General features: G+C 39.7%; 1 protein-coding gene across 3 annotated transcripts in view; it reads right to left on the bottom strand.

The window, feature by feature from the left end:
• Nucleotides 1-19,420, bottom strand: part of Chi (LIM domain-binding protein 2 Chi) — a 205,241-nt gene extending 185,821 nt beyond the window's left edge. For all 3 annotated transcript variants that reach the window (XM_018515343.1, XM_018515344.1, XM_018515345.1), the window contains exons 1-2: nt 19,141-19,420; nt 16,797-17,451 (exon numbers count right to left, since the gene is read on the bottom strand). In XM_018515343.1, coding sequence (XP_018370845.1) covers nt 16,797-17,451; nt 19,141-19,165 — 680 coding nt within the window. In that variant the 5' untranslated portion in view covers nt 19,166-19,420. The remainder of the gene's footprint in view (nt 1-16,796; nt 17,452-19,140) is intronic.
• Nucleotides 19,421-20,779: the final 1,359 nt, after the last annotated feature.

The raw sequence follows: 20,779 nt of genomic DNA, 5'->3' as shown, positions 1-20,779 counted from the left end.
AAAACCCCCCGCCGCAGCCCCCCATCCCTCCCTCTCTCCACCCACCACCCCCGGGCGGGGGTTGCCGGGTACAGAGTGATGCAAAAGTAACCGGGTGGACTTTGCATTCTTGTGCCGAGATATGATATCAATGTCATCATTTTGATGATATAGCTCTCTCTCGTGCCTATCGAGACGACGAAACCTTTCCTCCCATGCGGCAAGGAGGGATCGACGCGCAAAAATGGTTCTATCCGATTTTCGTTATACAGCATGCGCTCCGAAAGTAACTACTACGTACCTCTACGTAAGAACTTTTTACTTCGCGCACGTAGAGCACCATCGGACATTGACTTCCGGATTCTGTCGCGGACTGTACAATAAATATGCGGGCTTCCGCTTCGTAAATTGGTTCGCTCGAAATAATTAAATGCGAAATTTCCCGCCGCTTTTTGAGATAGCGAAATTTTAGTCGCAAATTTTTTACGATCTCCGCGAGAGATCCGTCGAGAGTAGCGACTATTTTCGGGCGAAAATTCAACTCGCGGGGATTCGGCCGCGAGATCCACAATGTGGCAATCCGTAAATCCGCGTATCGCGCCCGTATTGGATTCTGAATTTTTCGGCCAATTTTCCCGGCGATCGGTTCAGCGGTTTAACTGCGGCGTATGCACACGCACATACGCTCGTACGCTTCGGATTCTAGCCTTTTCCGGTAGATATGTGATTGGAATGTGACGAACGAAATCCACTCGACGATTATTACATAATGGCGTTCTTGGATTTAGCAATTTTAGCGTTTATAATATATATACACACAAGCATATAATATACGCGTATCGCGCAATATAAATCCGTTACGCTTGTAATCAATCGTAATGATATTAAAACGATTGCTACCTACACGAATGCAATTTATTACCGTCCATGCGGCATATACGGAATTTAACGATATAACGGTATATATTTTCTTTGCACTTGTTCCAATCTGGAAAAATTTTTCTTCTTATTAAAATCTTTATTAAAATATACATATTCTATTTTGCTTCCAAGATTTTTTCGCGCCAAATTTTCTCGAGGCAATTTTCAGGCAAATATAGCCTCGAATCTAGAAATGAATTCGAAATCCAAGATAAGCCAAGAGTTTATATTATTATAATTCATATATATCTTTAAAGGGGTCAGCCTTTTTTTGCAATTGTCGAGCGCTTGTATATTTATTACACGGAAGGAAATTTGTGAATAAAATGCAAGGAACAAACAATTACGTAGACGTTTATCATATTAACAGTAGGAAATTGCTTCTCGGGTAAAAAGGAAGGAAAGTGGCATTTATATTCTTACAACTTTTTTCTAAAAGAACAGTAACTAAAAATAAAATTTTTTTAATTAGTTCTAAATTGTATAGTCATCTCTAATTAGAGGACGAGTCAACTTCTGAGTCGGAGTGTACCCTCTACTACCCTCTCCCCCTCACCCTCTTGCATCTACCTGAATGCTCAAGGGTGTACATAACGCGGTAGTCGGAGTGTGGGTCAAAAATCGCAAACGCGAAAGTACGCGGGGATGAATTTCCTGCACCGTAGCTCTCTCTCTCGCCCGCGCTTCGTCACCTCGTCAAGCACGTAAATGTAGGTGCGACTTGTTAAAAATTATAATTAGAATTATGTGCCCTCGGCTTGTCGCTACGCGCCAACCATTTTGCTCGATGAAAAGGATCGTGACCCCACTTTATTTATATCTCCATTTTTCAAGATCCTTTGTCGTTAAACAGAAATTAAGTTCAAGGAAATATATATTTTCGATCGTTGATTGATTCTCTGAACAATACTTCAGCATTACTTTCATGCGTACAATTCCTTATTACATTTCTAGCAAAAATATAAAATATAACAAATATATTTTTAAATATTAGAAAATGAGAAACAAATTCTTTTTTACATCTTTCAGCCTATCATACTCGGAAAGAATGGTTTTCCTCATCTGTATCTAAAAATTTAGTTAGATACAGATTTGAAAATAATTTTGTTGAATTGCCAAAAATTTATACGGGAAGCTTAAAAGCATTGACGATAATGCAGCAAAAATGTTTCACATTTTAGCAACAATTTTAGTTTGAGCGTTCTACATAATTATTTTGATGTTTTAAACAAAATTATTTTCAATTCTATATCAAAATTTTTAGATACTTAAACAAAATCGTTCCATATATTTATTAATTACTATTAATTTTATTTCGAAAGTAGTTTTAGACTATAGGTATATAGATGCGATTAGAGTAACGGAAACAACATTAAGGTCAGACAAATCGATCCACAATTGGAAAATACGCTCTTCCGCGTATTTCGCGACCTATCTCGGAGAAGACGATGTCGGTCCACGACGGAGAAATGAACGACGGAGAAGGTGGGCCAAGAAGACGAGAGAAGAGAGTGGAGGAGGGAGGCGCGAGAAGAAGGAGAGAGAGAGAGAGAGAGAGAGAGAGAGGGAGAGGTCCGTGGCGATGCTCACTTGTTGCTCGCTCGACTAATTGCCAAGTAATTGGCCCCGTACCCCCGCTCGTATAAAGTTTGCTTCATTGTCTTTAATAACGCCGTGACCTGCGCTAATGACTCACGTCGCATTCGTCAGGAAAGGGAGACGACAAGCACTCAATGAAGAGGATCGACAAAGCTTCGCGCGCTGTAAATGCCCGAAGAATCGAAAAGTCGATGAACGTGCATAACGTTGAGTGCCGTTCTTTTAAATACCTACATAGTGTGGCTCAAAAAGTTACGCGAAAGATATGGCCACATTTTATGGCCAAATTGAAAATGCGCACAAATTTTCACTTTTCACCTTATAGAAATACGTTTGTCATTGTCCGCGTTTATTTTATTTGCGTTCTTTCTTCGCTCGAGATCATCCTCTCGGCTTGGTATGCAGCAATTAGCACAAATGTCACCACACACTCACATTATAAATACAATACAATTAAAACATTTCTTTTTCTACACAAATACCTATACTTATATGTGAAGAAGGCGATATTTGATCAAAACGAATCTTGGTGTTTAATAATATTTTTGTGTAAATTTTACAATTTTTAGTTTGAACAAATTGCGCGCCGATTATTTGTCTTGAAACACATGCAGTCCTAGACTGAAACTGAAGTACATATCACAAATTAAATTGACAAGCGATAATAAACAGATGCTAATAAACATGTCTAAAATACTATAAAGAATTTATTGTGAAAAATATTATCCCAGCCAATTTGTGACATTACGTACTGCAGCTTCAGTCTATAGGATTGTAACAAATCAAGACCGATAAATGGCGACCGGCGCGGCGTGCAGTTTTCTCAAATTGGAAATTGTAAGAATCACGTAAAAATATTATTAAATACTACACGGAAAGGAATATTTTTGTTGAAACATAAAAAAATTTATCTAGATACAAATCTGAAAATAATTTCGTTGCAACATTAAAATACTTAAACTGATTGTTGGAATATCAAAACCTTTTGCAACATTGTTTATCACGCTTGAGATTCCTATACGTAATCATTTCGATGGTCCAACAAAATTATTTTTAGATTTGTAATTAAGTTTTTAGGTACTTGAGTAAAATTGTTCTTTCCATGTAAGATCTGCTTTAGCCGTATATTCCTTCTTCGCTTATTTGTATTTTTTACTTACTACTGTTTCTATTTCCAAATTCGTCAATTCAGAACAAATTAGTAAATAGACTTATAGTAAAAGTTCAATAAATTAGAAACAGGTTATATCAATGTCGAACAATCAATTGTATCCTGGTAGAAATTTGTGCAGTTTAACTGAACATCCAGTCAGTTACAATCTAATATTACTAATTTCTCTTGATATATAAAAATACCATATAACAACAAAATTAGATAATTATTCAATTTAATCACCTCAGCTCCAATATTGATAAAATTATGTTCATTAGACATATTTTTGTACGAATGCATCTAAAAGAAAAGCGTCGCTTTGCCTCGCGAGATATTCATCAGTTGACGACTATTCAGGTTAGGAAATTTATTATACATACAGACGAAATACAGCGATATGAGCATATGCTTACCTATTTATTGTCCTGTTTTTATTCAACAAACAGTTTCAGATTCAGACTTTGCGCATCTTTTGTGCCCAATCGAGATGTAACTGCAGACAAAGCGTTACATCTCGATTGGGATCCTAGACAATTTTACTTTTTAGTTACTAGACAGAATTAATGAAACTGTTCAGTAAGTGTTCAAAAAATGTATGAAACTTCTACACTAGGGATTTACGGACTCAAGAACATAGCGTGTTACGTCATGCTTCGAAGAATTCGTCGGACGAGTGCCAATTAAAAAGTGAATCTTTATAAAGGTATACAGAATTAGCGAAAACAGCCTTGAAGACGTATATAGATATAATAATTGGCATGTATTTTAAACGCGTGCTGTAATGTTTTCGATAACAATGTGTCGCGATAGTCAATTATCTAATTTTTTCAAATTCGCTTCTAAACATCATCGCAATTATCGAAGATGGTACATTCGATAATAAAACGTTGAAGAAATCACAAAGTTGCAGCATACTTAGCATGGCACTTGATTCTACGCAATGTCCACCGAGAATTATCAATTATCAAATAGAATGGGGAAATTTTTAAGTGAGCGAGTAATTCCTCGTGAAAGGCGCGGCAATTAAAGCGAATAGTCTGTATTTTTCTAGAAGTGCCGGAACAAATCGCACTGGAAAATTACAGCGGAAAGAAGGGGGCGCACATATTATCTAGATACATTATTAATTCACCATTATCATTACTTTCTCATTATTATTTGTTATTTAGTAAATGTCTGTTATTATCCTTGATTTCTCCGCTCAAGTCCGATTAAATGTGTCGACACATTTAATCAATAATTACTCAATTTATGAAACAAAAAAGTCCTAACTAAGAAATATCGAACACAGTAAGAAATTACTGGTGGAACTGGAGTTACGAAAGATAAATTACTACAAGAATTACTTGAAATAAAGATAACGGAAGATAAGTTGTTTGCGAGATCATCACAATAAAAACTTGATTTCCTTACAATTTACTCTAGATTAAACTAGACGAAAAAGAAACATTTTGGCTTACAGATCGGAACGAGTGTAGAGATACGACGCGGATATTATCCGTGTAGCTTCCATTAAAGCGGGTGGGTGGGCGGGCGGGCGATACCTAAGGGATAACCGACTTAACGAGGTACACGTGTCGTGCGCAGCGAGACACCTTGGTGCATGATGCGTCACATGTGCGGAAGTAAGAAGCTGGCAGTGTCGCAGCAGCGAGGAGATCCGTACGATATCCGTGCGTGACCAGATGTCCGATCAGTCCGATTGTGCGCGGAATCGCGGAGTGTGACTCATGCTCCGAGCAACGCGCGACGATGTCTCGACATAAGGGAGCCACGGACATTCGAGGATTGGAGGATCTATGATGCACGCATGATAGACCTATCGGCGGCGCACACGCATTACCGCATAGGCATTATTATAATATAATATCTAACTGATCGTAACTGATCTTCCAACACCGTCTCTCTCGAGTCATTTCAATCGATTGAAAATTGTTGCAGCAGCGATCGCATTTCTTCCAAGGGGGTAAGGTTGATTGGACACACAAAATTCGCGCGCTAGAAATATATAACGAAGAGAAAAAGAAGTAAAATAATCACTAATAAATACTCGATGATGTTTCAAGAGTATCTAGAAACATTATTGTATGCAGCAAGATATAGGGCTAATAATGCTAATATACCGTTAAATCATTGTCCTAGATTAAAAACCGAGATTAAAGTTTGCCGAGACTTTCCGAGACCTTCGGCAATAAAACGGTTTACGGATGGTCAATATAGGTTTACGGATGACCTTTCCTCCTCGTCGCTCGGTGATCATGTAGCATCATTCAACAACGGTCCCTCGAGTTGGATTAGTAACGGAATCACTAACGTAAGATTTCCTTTAAAATGTACAAAGGAAAATATTTTACATAAATGTATAGTTGTAGTATGCACATACTTTACACGCCTCTGACTTTTCAATTGACTAAAGTGATTAATCTCTTCCTTGGAAAGCGCACTAAGGTAAAGTTAGCAAAATTCCACATATTTTTGTATAAAGTTTTTATCAATGAAGAAAACCGGCAAAAACTAATCTTTCTTATTAAAATGATAAAATGACAGAAATTTTTTTTTGTCAATATTCTAATTCACAGGCAGCTCAGATCTATATTGGAAAAATTTTTTATTCTGTTCTGCTATTCTTCTTCTCATTAAAAAAAAGATTAAACTTAATAACATTTACATCGTCAAAGTTTTTGTTTTAAAAATGTATTTCACATATATTAATTTAAAGATTTTAAATAAAGTTTTGTTACTATTGGTTCGTTATTATTGGTTAATTTCGTTTTTCTTTAAACTATATGATTATTATGATTTAATAATTGAAGCAAAAATATCTTTTTCATAATGTTATATAAATATATGTTAGTACTATATATTAATTAATTTTATAATTCTCACCAATTTATTCCATCAGATAAAATACGAAACAGTAAAAATCGGAATTTACTATAGTTCCTTTCCACCCACTACACTTTCCCGACCAACTCTTAGGATAACAATAATATAATGATGAATAATATATTGGTAACGTGAATTTAAATTTTTTCACTGCTTAAACATTTAACAATTTTTATTAAGCGCTAAATTTATTAAGCGCTAAATTTATATAATGATTAAATTATTTCGAGGTAAGAATCTAAGCGTATAGATTAGGTATATATTTTGACAACAAATAAAACTGATATAATAAATTAAGATTAAAAGAAATAAAGAATTCTTTTATTACGTTTTTCATATTTATCTATTTATGATGTAGCAAAAAATATTGAAAATAGAACCAAAATATTAAAGATTAATTGTTTTTCTCAACCTTAAATTGACTACTTACAATTTCATCCTCAAGACGGAACACTTGGCTTTTATAATACTTGAGCTGATAGCTTGAACATAGTTATCCTACTTGAAATTGGTAGTTTCGAGCAATTGAAATAACTTGGGAAAAAAGCCAAAACTATGTGTTATTACAAAAAAATAACGTTTCTATACAATACGAAATTGAATTGAAAAGAGTTTTTCGAAATCACCACAGACCTCGATGAGAGCCGCAAGTTGCGCGCGAATTTCCCACGATAAACCATAACCGTGTGAAACGCGAACAAAAGCGATCCGATATTTGTCCTGTAAATAAAGGGTAATTCCTGTAAATAAAGCTCTCTAACCGAATAAAAAAAAAAAAAATCACGTATTTTCCGAAAATTCCCCAAGTCAAGTTGAAGCCCTTTGAGTTGAAGCTCGAGCTGAAGGAAAAGCTCGCCGTTGAACGATGTGCTCTATCCCAAAAATTAAGATCTTGCGCTAGTACACACATGTATATATACGCATACATGTGGATGGGAAGAACATTTCAGGAAGGACACGGGAAAAAGGATGGATGCGATAGGAGCGAGCAGGGTAGCAGACGGAGGAAACGGCCGGAGACGAGAGAATCTCAGCGCGCCGCGCCGCGCCGGCTAGACGGCATCGTAAACTCTGGCGAGGAACTTTTGAATTTTAGTAAGAGGCGCTCTCCTTCTCCCTTCGTTTCCCCTCCTTTATCCTCTCTTTCTCGCCCCGATTTCGGCCGATGCCGCTTCCTTTCTCCTCTCTCATCCTCGCTCTCTCGCCTTACTTCTATAAATTAGGGGTTCTTCTCGTTCCACCCCGTCTGCAACCGTGTGCTACCTACCCTCGCACACTAGCGTCGATTAAGGAAACACTGCGTAGCGAGCTAACATATCCTTGGAGAGTCTTACGAAGTTCCTTACCGGAGTCGACAGAGGTCGCCAGAGGGACAAAACTAATAAAAAATGAGAGAGAGAGAGAGAGAGAGAGAGAGAAACAACAGAACAGAAAGAAAGAAACGCGATCCCGAAGGGAGTAAGTCTTCTTCAAGTAATAACGATATAATGCATGAAGTCAATAATTTATTTCTTTAACACATCAGAATGCCAATGTGCTGTTGAATTTGGAGCATCAATCTAAAATCTTCGCAAGATCAGGGCGTTATCCAAGTATTTGCTTAGGTAAACTAGGTGTAAATTAGGTACGAAACTGCTTTTAAATCATAGATCAATAATGATAACGTATCACGTCAAATCAATAATTAATTTTCACGCTAAATATGCGATAAGCAAAATTCTATCAGAATCGTATGGATTTTGCTCGATGTTTCGCAGAAAAACAACGATGACGCATCAAGAGGCATAAAAGTAGCAAAACGAGAAAGTAAAATTCGTACAAGAGATCCTTATTATTCATAATTTCCCGTCGGGACGAATTTATTTCGAAAGTGTTTCGGGAAGTTGGAAACTCGGCAGGAAACAGTTTTTTGGTTCGCGCGAGGGAAGAAACCTAGTTTTTTTTATCGTTGCTCAACGCGCACTTAGCATAGAAATGTCCTTCCGGGTCACAGGTATTCAGATTTTCTATCCCTCTGCAGGCACCCGGCAGGATTCTTTCTCCTTCGGGATACGCGAAGGGTGCTGCCTGGGGAGGGTGGCTCGAAAGAAACGATAGAGCCAGAACGCGCAAAACGGAAGGGAAGGTGAGAGCGGAACGGTGGGAGGAGAGATCGGGTAGGAAGGGGCTGAAGGGGAGTAAAGGAAAAGAAGGCGGCAGCCATAAAGAGCGAACGGGAAAGAGAGACAGACCGAGAGAAAAGGGGTAGAGGGGCGGGGGGGGGGGGAGGGGATAATTCCACGGCTAAATATCGGTAAAAATCAATACTATCTCTTTTCCTCGACGCATTGCCGTCGCAGCTAATAATGCACGCAAAGAGCGCAACTCTAAAGGACGATCGATAAATCATTTCTCAACATGATTTTCCCTCCGTCGATCGCAGTAACGCATGCTTTTATCGCGAGAATTCCCTCGTGCGAAACGCAATGGATAAAGTCCTACTTAATCAGCGGAAACATTCATGATCGACGAAATTACAGAATTCGAAATTTGCGTTTATTTGCTATTCCGTAAAAATATTTGCAATTCCTCTGAATATATATAAGTAAAGTAAAAGAAAAAGGAAACGAAAGAGATAATGTTTATTGATAAAAATATATATTATATAAGAATCTACCTTTTCGCCTTATCTGGAATTATTTGGAAAGATAAACATATGCGGATATCAACTGTGCTGTTAAAATAACTTGACTTATACGCGGAGGTGATAATCTTTATCAACTTTCTTCGTAATACGACAGTTTGGGAGCCGAGAGTGATTTCAACGCAGCGGAGGAAGTTGGTCGTAAGCGGACGAATACCAATACCAGACTGACTGTCGTATAGTACGAACAAGTTAGTAAGGTGCTACCAAGGTAGTAAGGAAATACTCGCGTAAGAAGGGCAAGATATTCGAGCCAGGGGAAACAAGTTGCAGCCCGAGAAAATTATCAACCATAAATTCAAAGCAGGTCGAGACAGTGTCTGATACATGGCGCCTCGTTGCCATTTCCAAGTGCAACGCAACTTGTACGCGTTTTCTATGCAGCAGCATCTCTGCGACGCCGCGCCGTAGTGTACTAAATGACTCCGTAAAAACGTTATCAACCTAGTATTTTACATCCATAAATTTCATGGTTTAAGCATCAAGCAAAATCAAATCTAATATATTATTTAAACACATTTCTAACAATCTGTTGCAAACGCGTCGTATTAAGATTTTTTCAAACTATTTTATAACCATGATATGTGCATAGATAAAGAAGCATTGATTTTTGGCAATCACTTCGTTTATCTCGTTATCAAAATTTTTGACTTTATCTTGATGACAGTTACATAAAAAAAATAAATGTTTACTTTCACAAAAATATAATTATAATTTTATATTACTATAATTTTTCCACAGAGCAATTGAATTTCTGCAAAACTCAAATGAGTCACTCGTTTTGCCAAAGAAATCCATTCCAAACTGCAGTCCGTTCAGAATCTACACAACTAAAATATCGAAGATTACGGTGGTTCCGCAGCATCAGCGAGCTACCTTCGCGTCTTTCGCGTAAATCTTTTGAAAAAAAATCCATTTCGCATGTTGTGCACGGGAATGTTTTTCCGGGCGTAGATTTGATACTTTTTCGAGTGTTGACGCGATTTACATGTCGCCGTAGCGACACGAGGTGACTTTGTCTCGCTCGCTGCATTTTTGAAAGAGAAAGAGAGAAAGATCGCTTCACGGCGATCCAAATTTCCGCTTGTCCTTTTCTGAAATGCGGCGAGAGTAACGGCGTGGAACCGCGAGCTCGACCACGACACCTGAGACAAACGGTAACGAAATGCGCGCCTGCTGCCGCGCCGTCGCGCCGTCGCGCCGCGAGGATCCCCAACGTTCCGAGGGATCTCTTTGCACGCGAAAGTGTAAACGACGGTGGCGGACGCACGAGCGAGCGCTGCCTCGGTCCGACCAAGGGACCGACCGACCGACCAACCAACCAACCAACCAACCAACCAACCAACCAACCAACCAGCCAACCAACCAACCAATCAACCAACCAACCTATCAACCAACCAACCAACCAACCAACCAACCAACCAACCAACCAACCAACCAACCAACCAACCAACCAACCAACCAACCAACCAACCAACCAACCAACAAACCAACCAATCAACCAACGCCTCCTTCTGCCATCGGCGCTCTTCCTCTCTCTCTCTCTCTCTCTCTCTTGCCGTCTCTTCTCTCTGTCCGTACCACCAAAGGAAGAGTAAAAAGGAGAAGGGAATCAAGTGGTTCTCAACAAATGACGTGTGTAGAAAAATGATTTTTTATCTACTTTACCGATATTATTGAGGATTCTATCTATACGAGCGATAGGACAGGGTATCTTCAATGTCTCGTTCCGTTCAATGTGTACATGCGAATAATTGATGCTTCTTTTAGCAATTTGTCGAAATAAAATAGTTACTGAGATATATTTGTAATCCTTGCTCCATGTTCAATTATGTAAAAATTGACAATGAAATTGTAAGATAAACTTTTTGTTTTAACATGTTCTCTCTACATTTTGTTTCATATGTATTTAAAAAAACTTAAAAGAAAAATTTGTAATACAATATCATTGCAATTATTATAAGAATTTCTCTTTCTCAACGATATTACCCGCGAGCGCAATAAAGAATATATAACTTTTCTCCGTCTTACACAAGTTTTACAAAAAAGGATACAGCAAGATGGAAAAAGGGAGTGCTTTCACGAGATTTGTGAAATTGCTGCAATTTTTGTGCCACCTTTAATACGCGCTAACTATCGATCCGTGCGTCATGGTCGCAACAATCGAATCTTTCGTCCATCTCGTACATCTCGTTCTCTGAAGAAATCGACAAAAGAATGGTATTCGAGCGTACTAAAAGGCGAAGGGTGTAGAACGGAGGATGACAAATAATTTGCAGACAGCGGTACGAGGAGATATCGTGAAAAATTAAAATACTGGAAATATGAGAACCTCCGTTCACTCTTTCCCCCCTCTCCTCTCTGTCCCCTCTGCCTCCCTCAAACCCCGACCCACCCTCCACAACCCCTGCGGGGTGGCTAGGAGGGCATAGGGTGAAAGAGGAGGAGGGGAGTAGGAAAGGAGAAGGGAGGTGGGTCGCGTACAACACCATACAAAAGTTCGCGTCACTTCGCGTCGTACAATCCGTGCCAAAAGCTCGTGTCCACTTATTTTATTTCGGTCTTACTCCCGAACAATACGCCGGGGATACTTACTTATAACGGAAAAAAGAAGAGAGAAAGAGAAACACACTCTATCCCGGCTAATTTATCTTAGTGCAATTTCTCCGCTCCTCTGACCGAGAGCGCGTATATGTGTTCTCTCGGACGGGACGGGACGGGACGGGACGGAACGGGAGAGGAGGGGGCGACAGAGAAAAGCGTTAACCAAGTTGTGACAGGTGGACGATTATTCAATGTCGACGAAATTATAGGGTTACCCTATAATTTATGTAAGTTAATTAAGAGTGGACAGGAATTAAAATTCATATTAGCGAAACTGCATCTCGCCCGATTTTGTCATTTCAATTTTATAAATCCTCCGCAGTGACGTGCCATCGTCTCGGACCGTGGCTACTTTATAATCTTCGTATATATCGCTAATTAGACTGATTAAAGGCAATCTATCGTGTCTCCGAGATGCGGCGGGACTGATTAATGACATGCGCGACTCTCGTGCATCGCGAGGCTATAATAAATTCCATCTAGAACGCGCGCCCGCACCGATTATGCTCGGACAGTGTATTAATCCTTGTTCTCAGAAAAATATTCCGGTAATTCAATACGACGCTATTGAACGATTTTCCGTCGTTACGGCTATAAATTTGCGCAACGCCGCGCGCGCGCGAGAGAGAGAGAGAGAGAGAGAGATATGAAATCGTAAAAATCCTTCCGAGAAAAATGCGAAACAATTTCTTATCCATAAATTTGCCATTATCTCGAAACGCGCTTCTTCTCACACGCATTAAGAAAATACATCGATTATTCCCGTTGCGACTTTTATTTGAAATACCTACGAGCGTTATTTGTCTCGCGTAATAGCACCGTTGAAATATGACATATTAATTTCTTCCATAGGAAGGCCATCGGTCGGCCATTCCAAGTGCATTTTAATCCAAAAAGAACAAACGCGGCGCATTTGACTCGCGCAATATTAATTTCCTAAGGCCTCTCGATGGCACGGGAAATGTATGTATACGTCGAGTCACCCACCCACGTGGCGCGCCTCGCTAGCAAAACTTCCCTTTTAAGTTACGTTTATTCGCGGCTCACCTCGTTTCGACTCCCTCGGGAAAACAGCAGAGAGCTTATACCACCGTTCGCTCTAATGATGTTGTTCTACTTCCTACGCATTCTTCATCGACGTATTGCCGAACACGATCTCTTAAAATCGAGCTAGCGTCAAAGGTTATAAAATGCCATATCAATACACCGTATATATTTTCCGATTATACCCTTCTAAATCCTTCGTGAATTTCGAGTCACGACTTTCCCTTTCGAAAACTTAACTACTATGTATAGAAGGCTGTTTTTTAGGCACCTATTCAACATCGAATTAAAGCTTTCGTTCCAAGTAAAATTCCAAGTAAAATTTCTAAAGATCTCGATACATTTATGCTTTTAAGATTTAATGCTCCGAAAGTCTCTGATCTTTAATTTTAAATATTTTTATAATTAGATTTTGTATATTTCTTAATTATTTTAAAATCTTTCCGCCATTATAAAACATAACGCTTTACCATTCTAAAGCATTTGTTGATTTCCATATATTTGCCCAATATACAGCCTTGGCCAAAAATGTCGAGCATCTTTATTATCTACTTACCATTATATAATACGTTTTAGCTAAAAAATTGACTTAATATTTATTATGATTCAACCTTTGTTTTAAAAACTCTTGAAATTTACATATATAATTACAAATAAAACGGTAACCATGATAGAAAATAATATAATATAGGTTAAAGAAATACAGATGAATGAAAAGAATATGTAGGTGCCTAATACTTTTTGCCAAGGCTCACTGTATACCGGGTGTAATAGAGCGACCGTATCTTGCTCTTTTCTCAAAAAATATACATTTTCTTGAAAACTGATTCAGACAAAAGTTGTATAGTTCGGAGGGGGATATAAGAAGGTATCATTTATTTTTTTGACCTTGGATGGCGTCGTTAAGGTCAGGCTAAAATCACTTTGAATTTTGTAATCGGAATCCTCCTACATATTCTTGCAGCTTATCTCAAGAGCTTTTCAAAACACTCTATAATAAAATTTTTTCATTAAGTACTTTTCATTAAGTTATACGGCTTGAAAGTTACAATACCACCGGCATTAGCATTACCCAAGGTGTTCGGCCGACGGGCCGAACCAACCAATGAAATATTGCTCAAAATCATGAAAACATTTGTTAAGATCCAGGTCATTAGAGGTTGTTTCTCTAATTTTTATTTTTACGTAAAAACGAAACTAAAAGGAACTTTCAAACTTTCCAACTCGAGAAAGTATTAATTGGAAAAAAAAAACTTTATTATAGTGTGTTTTAAAAATATCTCGACTTTAGCTACAAAAATATGCAATACAAAATAAAGAGTTTCCTTAAAAAATTTCAAGGTGACCTTTACGTGACCTTGACAACGCTATTCAGGGTCAAACTCATAATACTATATGTTATAAATACACCACTTGAAATCCTATAACTTTTGTCTGAAACTTTTGTTTTTCAAGAAAATGCATATTTTTCGAAAAAAGAGCCTGATACGATCGTTTTAGTATAGATATACCTAGCTCGGCTCGAATAGCCTTGTTTACTTAATATCGAACATATATTAAAAATTTTTGTTATAATGCAATTTTCTCCTCGCATTTGAAAACGCGGAAAGTTCCTTCGCGTTACTCGCGTACCGCGTCTATCCGCATGTTTGACGCAATCGGTTCGGCGGTCTGGCGGAATTTAGAATATTCCATACATCGACGAGCACGGAGCACACCGTGCGTTCGCACCCACACCACGCACGTGGGCACGTGTAACACGAGTGGAAATGTATCTCCCTTCCTCGTATTCGACGAGTACGTGTATGCCTATGTGTGTCGCGGCTATGTTTCCATCGAACGTGTCGACGCCTAAAAATGACCCCGGTTATATACCGCGGTATTAGCCCATCGTCCCACATGCATATGTACGTACCGATAACTGTTAGAATCGTAACGGATTTTTTTCCGCCCCATTCCGATCCATTCTCGCATTCCAGCCTGATCGGGCGCGTCGTGCAAGTTTCGAGTAATACGTTCCGCCTCATTCCCCGATTCGGCCGATCGAATCCAGGGCGCATAACAGCCCTGGACGCGCTTGTTACAAAACTATTCGAAAAACTGGTTTCCGCCATTCGAGCAAGCAACCCCGCGCGCTTCTCCGTGTATGTATGAGTGCGTTCATGCGTGCGCGCGAGTAAGAGTCTCTCTGCAAGCTGCAGCGCAGCGCCCGAAGCGCGTGATAAGTTAGTCAAGGGTATGAGCGTTCCACGTGTTTGTCTCGAACCGAAACAACGGCGATGACGACTCGATGCGAACGATTAAGATGGATTCCAAAGAGCATAAATGCGAGCGTGCTCGACTACTATCAGTAAGAATGCGGACCGACTGGGAAACGAGCAATAAATAACGTACAGCTACCTGTGGACCACTTTATCTAGGAATGTCAACACACGCGACGTGTACCCTACACTCTCGCGCATTCTCGTGTTGTTATCGCCTTTTATTTTTCAAAAAAAATTCTCTCTACACAAAGACTCGCTTTGACAATGCAAAGTCTTTCCGGGCTCCTGACAATATTTCTAACGAATACAAATTTAATTTGTTTGTCGCGTCTACTTTCGGCTCTCTTATGTCTTGTAATTTTGGTTTCGGCTTTTTAGAGATATCAGAAACTCATGCGCAATTAATACGTCAATAAATGGGGACAATACTTTTCCTCTTTCCATGTTTCAACTTTTTCTATTTTGGAATGTTTAGACTTAAGAGCATGCAATGTATATATAAGAGAGAATAAATTAAGAAACATATACAACTTTTTTCTAAAAATGTAAAATATAGGAATGGATCTCTCTTCATTAAAGCCATAAGAATAATCGATAAAAAGAAATATTAAAAGAAACGAAATAGTAGTAAAATGAATGTAAAGAACGTGAAAGCTACAGTGTACAATAAAGATCCAAGAAGATATATCACTATAATAACTGAAATTATTATTTTCATGGTTTCATACTATGGTTCATTAGTTGACTAAAAAAAATTATTCATTTGACTAAATTAATTTCGTTCGTCTTTATTTCTTTGGATGCAGAATGAAAGAAACAAAAACAATTAAATTAATGTAGTCAAATGAATAATTTCTTCTCAGTGTTCATGTTATATTATATAGTATTTAACTTAATTATAAAAAAATTATTTATAAAATATACATAAAATCCAGATATAAAGAAGAGCTACATTTAAAGTCGATTTTTTTTCTAGTAAATATATGTATATTGCGAATACGAAAAAAAGATTTCTTCGTTTCTCCGTTGATTTGCTACTTTAAAATATAGATCGTAAAATTTTACATTCATGTTTCCTAAATATTCTGCAATTCTCTAACCTAAAATTACTGCGAATCAGAATAATAGTAACTTTCACTGCGATTAATAATCATTAGCGTAACCGCTGCTGCGTGCAACTTTCTCTACAAATCGCGCTCCATTTCTCAGTACATAAAATCTTTCCAAAGTTTTCTAGTATAATATGTGTTTATAATTAGAAAATGCAATTTAATTTAAAATAATATGTTTTAATATCCATAACGGAATTTTTTTATCGCATTTCGTAGGAACACAATCGCGATTCGTAAGAATAATAATTATATATTTGAATGTGTTATTGTTTATGGCAAACTTTAACGTTTGCATCGATCAGCGAGAGCGTAGTGTCGAAACATTAGGTGATTCACGAACATAAATTATACATGCAAAACAGAGCGAGCAAAGCTCTATTTCAATATCTGTGAGGCTATCAGCGTGTATACAGGAAAAACACGTTCTTCCCTATAAACATTGTAGACCAAAAAGATCCCCCTAGACTTAATAATCATAATTATTTTGGAGTAGAATAATTACTCGCGCTTTGTAGATTGAAAACATGCAAGAAATCAGAATCAAAACTTACCCTTGATCGAGCCTATCAACAGGACCACCGGGTCCCATCATCGCTGGATGTCCAGGTCCCATAGGTCCAGCCATAGGATGTCCTCCTGGTCCAAAAGGACTTCCAGGTGGTATACCGTACTGTGGTCCGCCGAACGGCTGGCCATGCGAGGGGAAATGCGGATTACCGGCACCAGGTGGTACAAACGGTGGTCCTGAGGAGCCGGGTCGGCCAACGAATTGCGGTGGCGCACCGGAAGGTGATCCAAACGGACTGGGCCCGGGCCCGTTGTACGGTGGACCGGAATTATTCGGGGGTGGTGGAAAACCGGTGGAATTAGGTGGTGGTCCAGGACCGGGCGTCGAGGAACCGCTCGGCGCGGGGGAGGCGGTGTACTGTGGCGTCGCCGAACCAGGCGGTGGGCCCTGGTATGGCGGTGCCCCGGCTGGACTACCGGCGCTGCCGGGAAACGGACTCGGTCCTTGAAAGCCCGCATTACTAGGTGGACCACCTGTACTGTTGTATGGACCTGAGCCAGGACCACCACCCTGGCCGACGGAATTGGGCGTAAAAGGCGATGCCTCCGAACCGGGCGGCGGGCCCTTCCAGGAGGCTGGTGTACCGGGATCCTCCAGCGTGGTGGTGGCTGCCAATGGCGTATTTAGGCGGCTACAGCCTGTAAATAGATGAACAATATAGTCACAAATTATCGACAATATATACGTTAACATTATGTCTCTTTTATATTAATTTTACAGTGTAACTGTAATAACTCGAGATATAAATATAAGAATTAATTTAAAGATTAAAATATAGAGAAATAGAAGATACAAAGAAATGGGAGATTGGTTTTCATATACGTGTTCCGACAAAGGAAATCAACAAACTTCCAGAGATCATTTTAAGCAAAAAAATTCACATACAGATATACAAGTTAACTCGACTTATCGAGATATAGATAATTTTATATATATTATAAGACAAAAATACCAGATGTTTACACGTTTTATGTGAATATTATCTCTTAATCATATTAATTATTCAAAATATTCATCTTCTGCTTTGCTGTTGCCTGCTGCTCATTGTACTAAAACACTATATCTGCATATTCAGCTAAATATTTGAAGCAATTCTTAAGAATAATCTTAACTCGCTTGACATTTTTAAACAGTCTATTAATCGATAAAAATGTATCTGGAAATTTGTAGTAATAATAATAAATAGCTCATTAACCATTATGATTATTTCTGCTACAAATTTCTGGATACATTTATATTATTGAAATGTGTGATTACCTTAATTATTACATAAACGCCAATTTTCAATGCAAAATCAATATTTAAAATAACACCCTGCATATCTAATGGAAATTGGTACTTTGAACCAGGCGAGATTGTCGTTGGGCACTACTGACAAGAATAAATTTTTCATATTTCAATAATCGAGCCGAATTAACCTACAGTGTATATGAACTTTTTGCTTGAGAATGCCTTGGAGAACATACTCTACAAGTATAAACGGTCTGATCTGGATTAAATAATGTTTTGGTGTAAATTTATGTTATGCATATTATCCAGTTTTACAATTTGTGTACCAAAACGCATGTACATTTCCTTACATGTACTAATTATTGCGACAAATGTTGATTGAGCCTAACATTTTTCGCAATAAATTATTTACAGCTTTCTAAGATGCTTATTAACGTCAATATTATTAAATTGCTTGTCCATTTAATTTGTTAATTTTAATTACAGAACTGAATGTTATGTATATAAATTTACACCGAAACATTTAAGCACTAAAGATTCAGTTCAAACCGTTTAGGTTCTCGATATTCAGTTGTGTATTCACATTACACATTCATAAGACACTTTGTACATTCTAAAAGTTTGTCTTTTTGTAAAACACCTTATATAGTATAAATAACATCTTCCAATTACAGTATGTGTAGGCTAATAATACATGTTAACAACAGCATTAATAAATACATTGATTTCATCAATGATTGATGTAAATCTAAAGGACTATACCCTTCTTATCGAAAATTAAATTGCACTTGCAGTAGATGAATCACTGATGCCTAAAACTATCTTATTCGTATCACGTTCATGACAGAAAAAGTAATGAAAAGCAGCTCATATAAATCATACAAGTGAGCTATCATACAAATGAAGCTTACATAAGTAATAAAGACTCTTATGTTTATAAGAGCATCGAAGGATTCATCCTATGTAAACAATACTCCAAAGTATGAGCATCATCACAAAGTTTTGCACATTCTTTTCTTATCGAATAAAAACAGAGTGAAAAATCACCCTGCTAGAAAGTACACTTGCAGAAATAAACATATGTAAAAGAAAATCACCATTGTTTGTCCCATTGGCCTTCATTGTCCTGTGGTCACCCAGCTCATTCCACCCTCACCGATCACCACCCACTGCGTAGAAATCCGACACGCAAATTGAACGAGAGCGCACAAACTCGTTCCCGATCGTTCTCACGATTGATAATTCCAGGACGGTGACGAGGAGGCTCAGAGTGGTTGTTAGTTGGTGCCGCTCGCTTGTTTTAAGGTTATGTGCCGGCACACCTAACCTAAACCAGTACGCGACTACACGCACCAGTGGTGAGCAGTAGACGAGACACACGTCCGGCCGGCTTACGGCTCACGGCTCACGGCTCACGGCTCACGGCTGACGGCTGACGGCTGACGGCTGACGGTGAAGGCGAAGGCGAAGGCGAAGGAGGCGAAGGCAAAGGCACACTCCAACCGGTACGCTCGCTTCAGGAGTCCGCGACCGCGACCGCGTCGGTCGTTGGTCGCAGCGCACCGCGCGCGCGAGCGAGCTCGTCTCGGTGAAACAGCGGCGGCAACAACAACAACAAGGGCCCGTCGTCGTCGTCGTGCGACGGTCGCGTCGCCGGCATTTTTCCAACGATCGTCGCTCCGCTGCGCTCAGCGCTGGCCGTGCGTGTCGCCGCCGACTCAGGACGTCTCAGGACGTCTCAGGACGCCTCGGCCCGGCCGGCGCTCATACGTACTCCGACCCGTTCCCAGGCGCGTGCACTGCTGCGACATGATGCTAGTAACCATTCATCCCCCGCATCGTCACATTGCAGAAAAGTTGACGACGTTCCAAACACAAGCGACCTCGCGAGTGCGCCCGCCCGCGCGCGCGCGCACGCACTCTATCCTCTCTCCCGCTCCCGCTCCCGCTCCCGTTCCCGTTCTCGTTCCCGTTCCGCGTTCGACGAAGAGAAAACGAGCGAGCGAGCGAGCGAGAGACAAAGAGGTAGAGCGGGAGCGCAAAAGGGTTGAATGAGCGAGAGAGAAGACGAGACGAGGAGAGCGAACCAACACCACCCAACTCAACAGATCAACTTGCCGGTCAGGGACGTAAGCTGACTTGGCGCGAAATGCGAGGGCGACACTCTCTCGCGCGCGCGACAACTGTCCCGCTCGCGCTGCCAACTTCACCGAGCTCGTAGAGGGATCGGAAATTGTTGTCGTTCGCTGTTGAAAATTTTCTTGTGAATTTCTTGCGAATTTCTTGCGAATGATCGCGTTGGCACGTCACAAGGAATTTTGGTGCAATATCGAGGTGTACACACTCCGTAGAATAACAAACAGTCGCGAGAAATACAATATATACCGTTATTGATAAGAAATGCTCATAATAAACCGATTTTCATCACTCACACGTGCCACGATGTCACCGCAGACAGAAGCCACGACAGAAGCGCTCACGGGTATGCACCATGCACTTACGCACGTGCGCCAGGAACGTAACTAAGCCACACACGCACCTCGTCCCCAAACTGCTCCCTCGCGGACCACGTGTTCCGCCCTCTCTCTCTCTCTCTCTCTCTCTCTTTCGTCTCCCTTCCTCCCGTTGTCTCTGTTCCCCGCTTCTCGCCTTCTCGGTGTCGCCACTCACGCCCGAGTGTCAACTGGATTTCTTCCTCGGCCGCAGACGATAATTGCTATTCCACGCGCCAACACC

Source organism: Trachymyrmex cornetzi, unplaced genomic scaffold, assembly GCF_001594075.2.
Source record: "Trachymyrmex cornetzi isolate Tcor2-1 unplaced genomic scaffold, Tcor1.1 scaffold570, whole genome shotgun sequence".
Lineage (NCBI taxonomy): Eukaryota > Metazoa > Arthropoda > Insecta > Hymenoptera > Formicidae > Trachymyrmex > Trachymyrmex cornetzi.
Note: the sequence above shows the minus strand (reverse complement) of the source record. Positions and strands in the feature narration are given on the sequence as shown.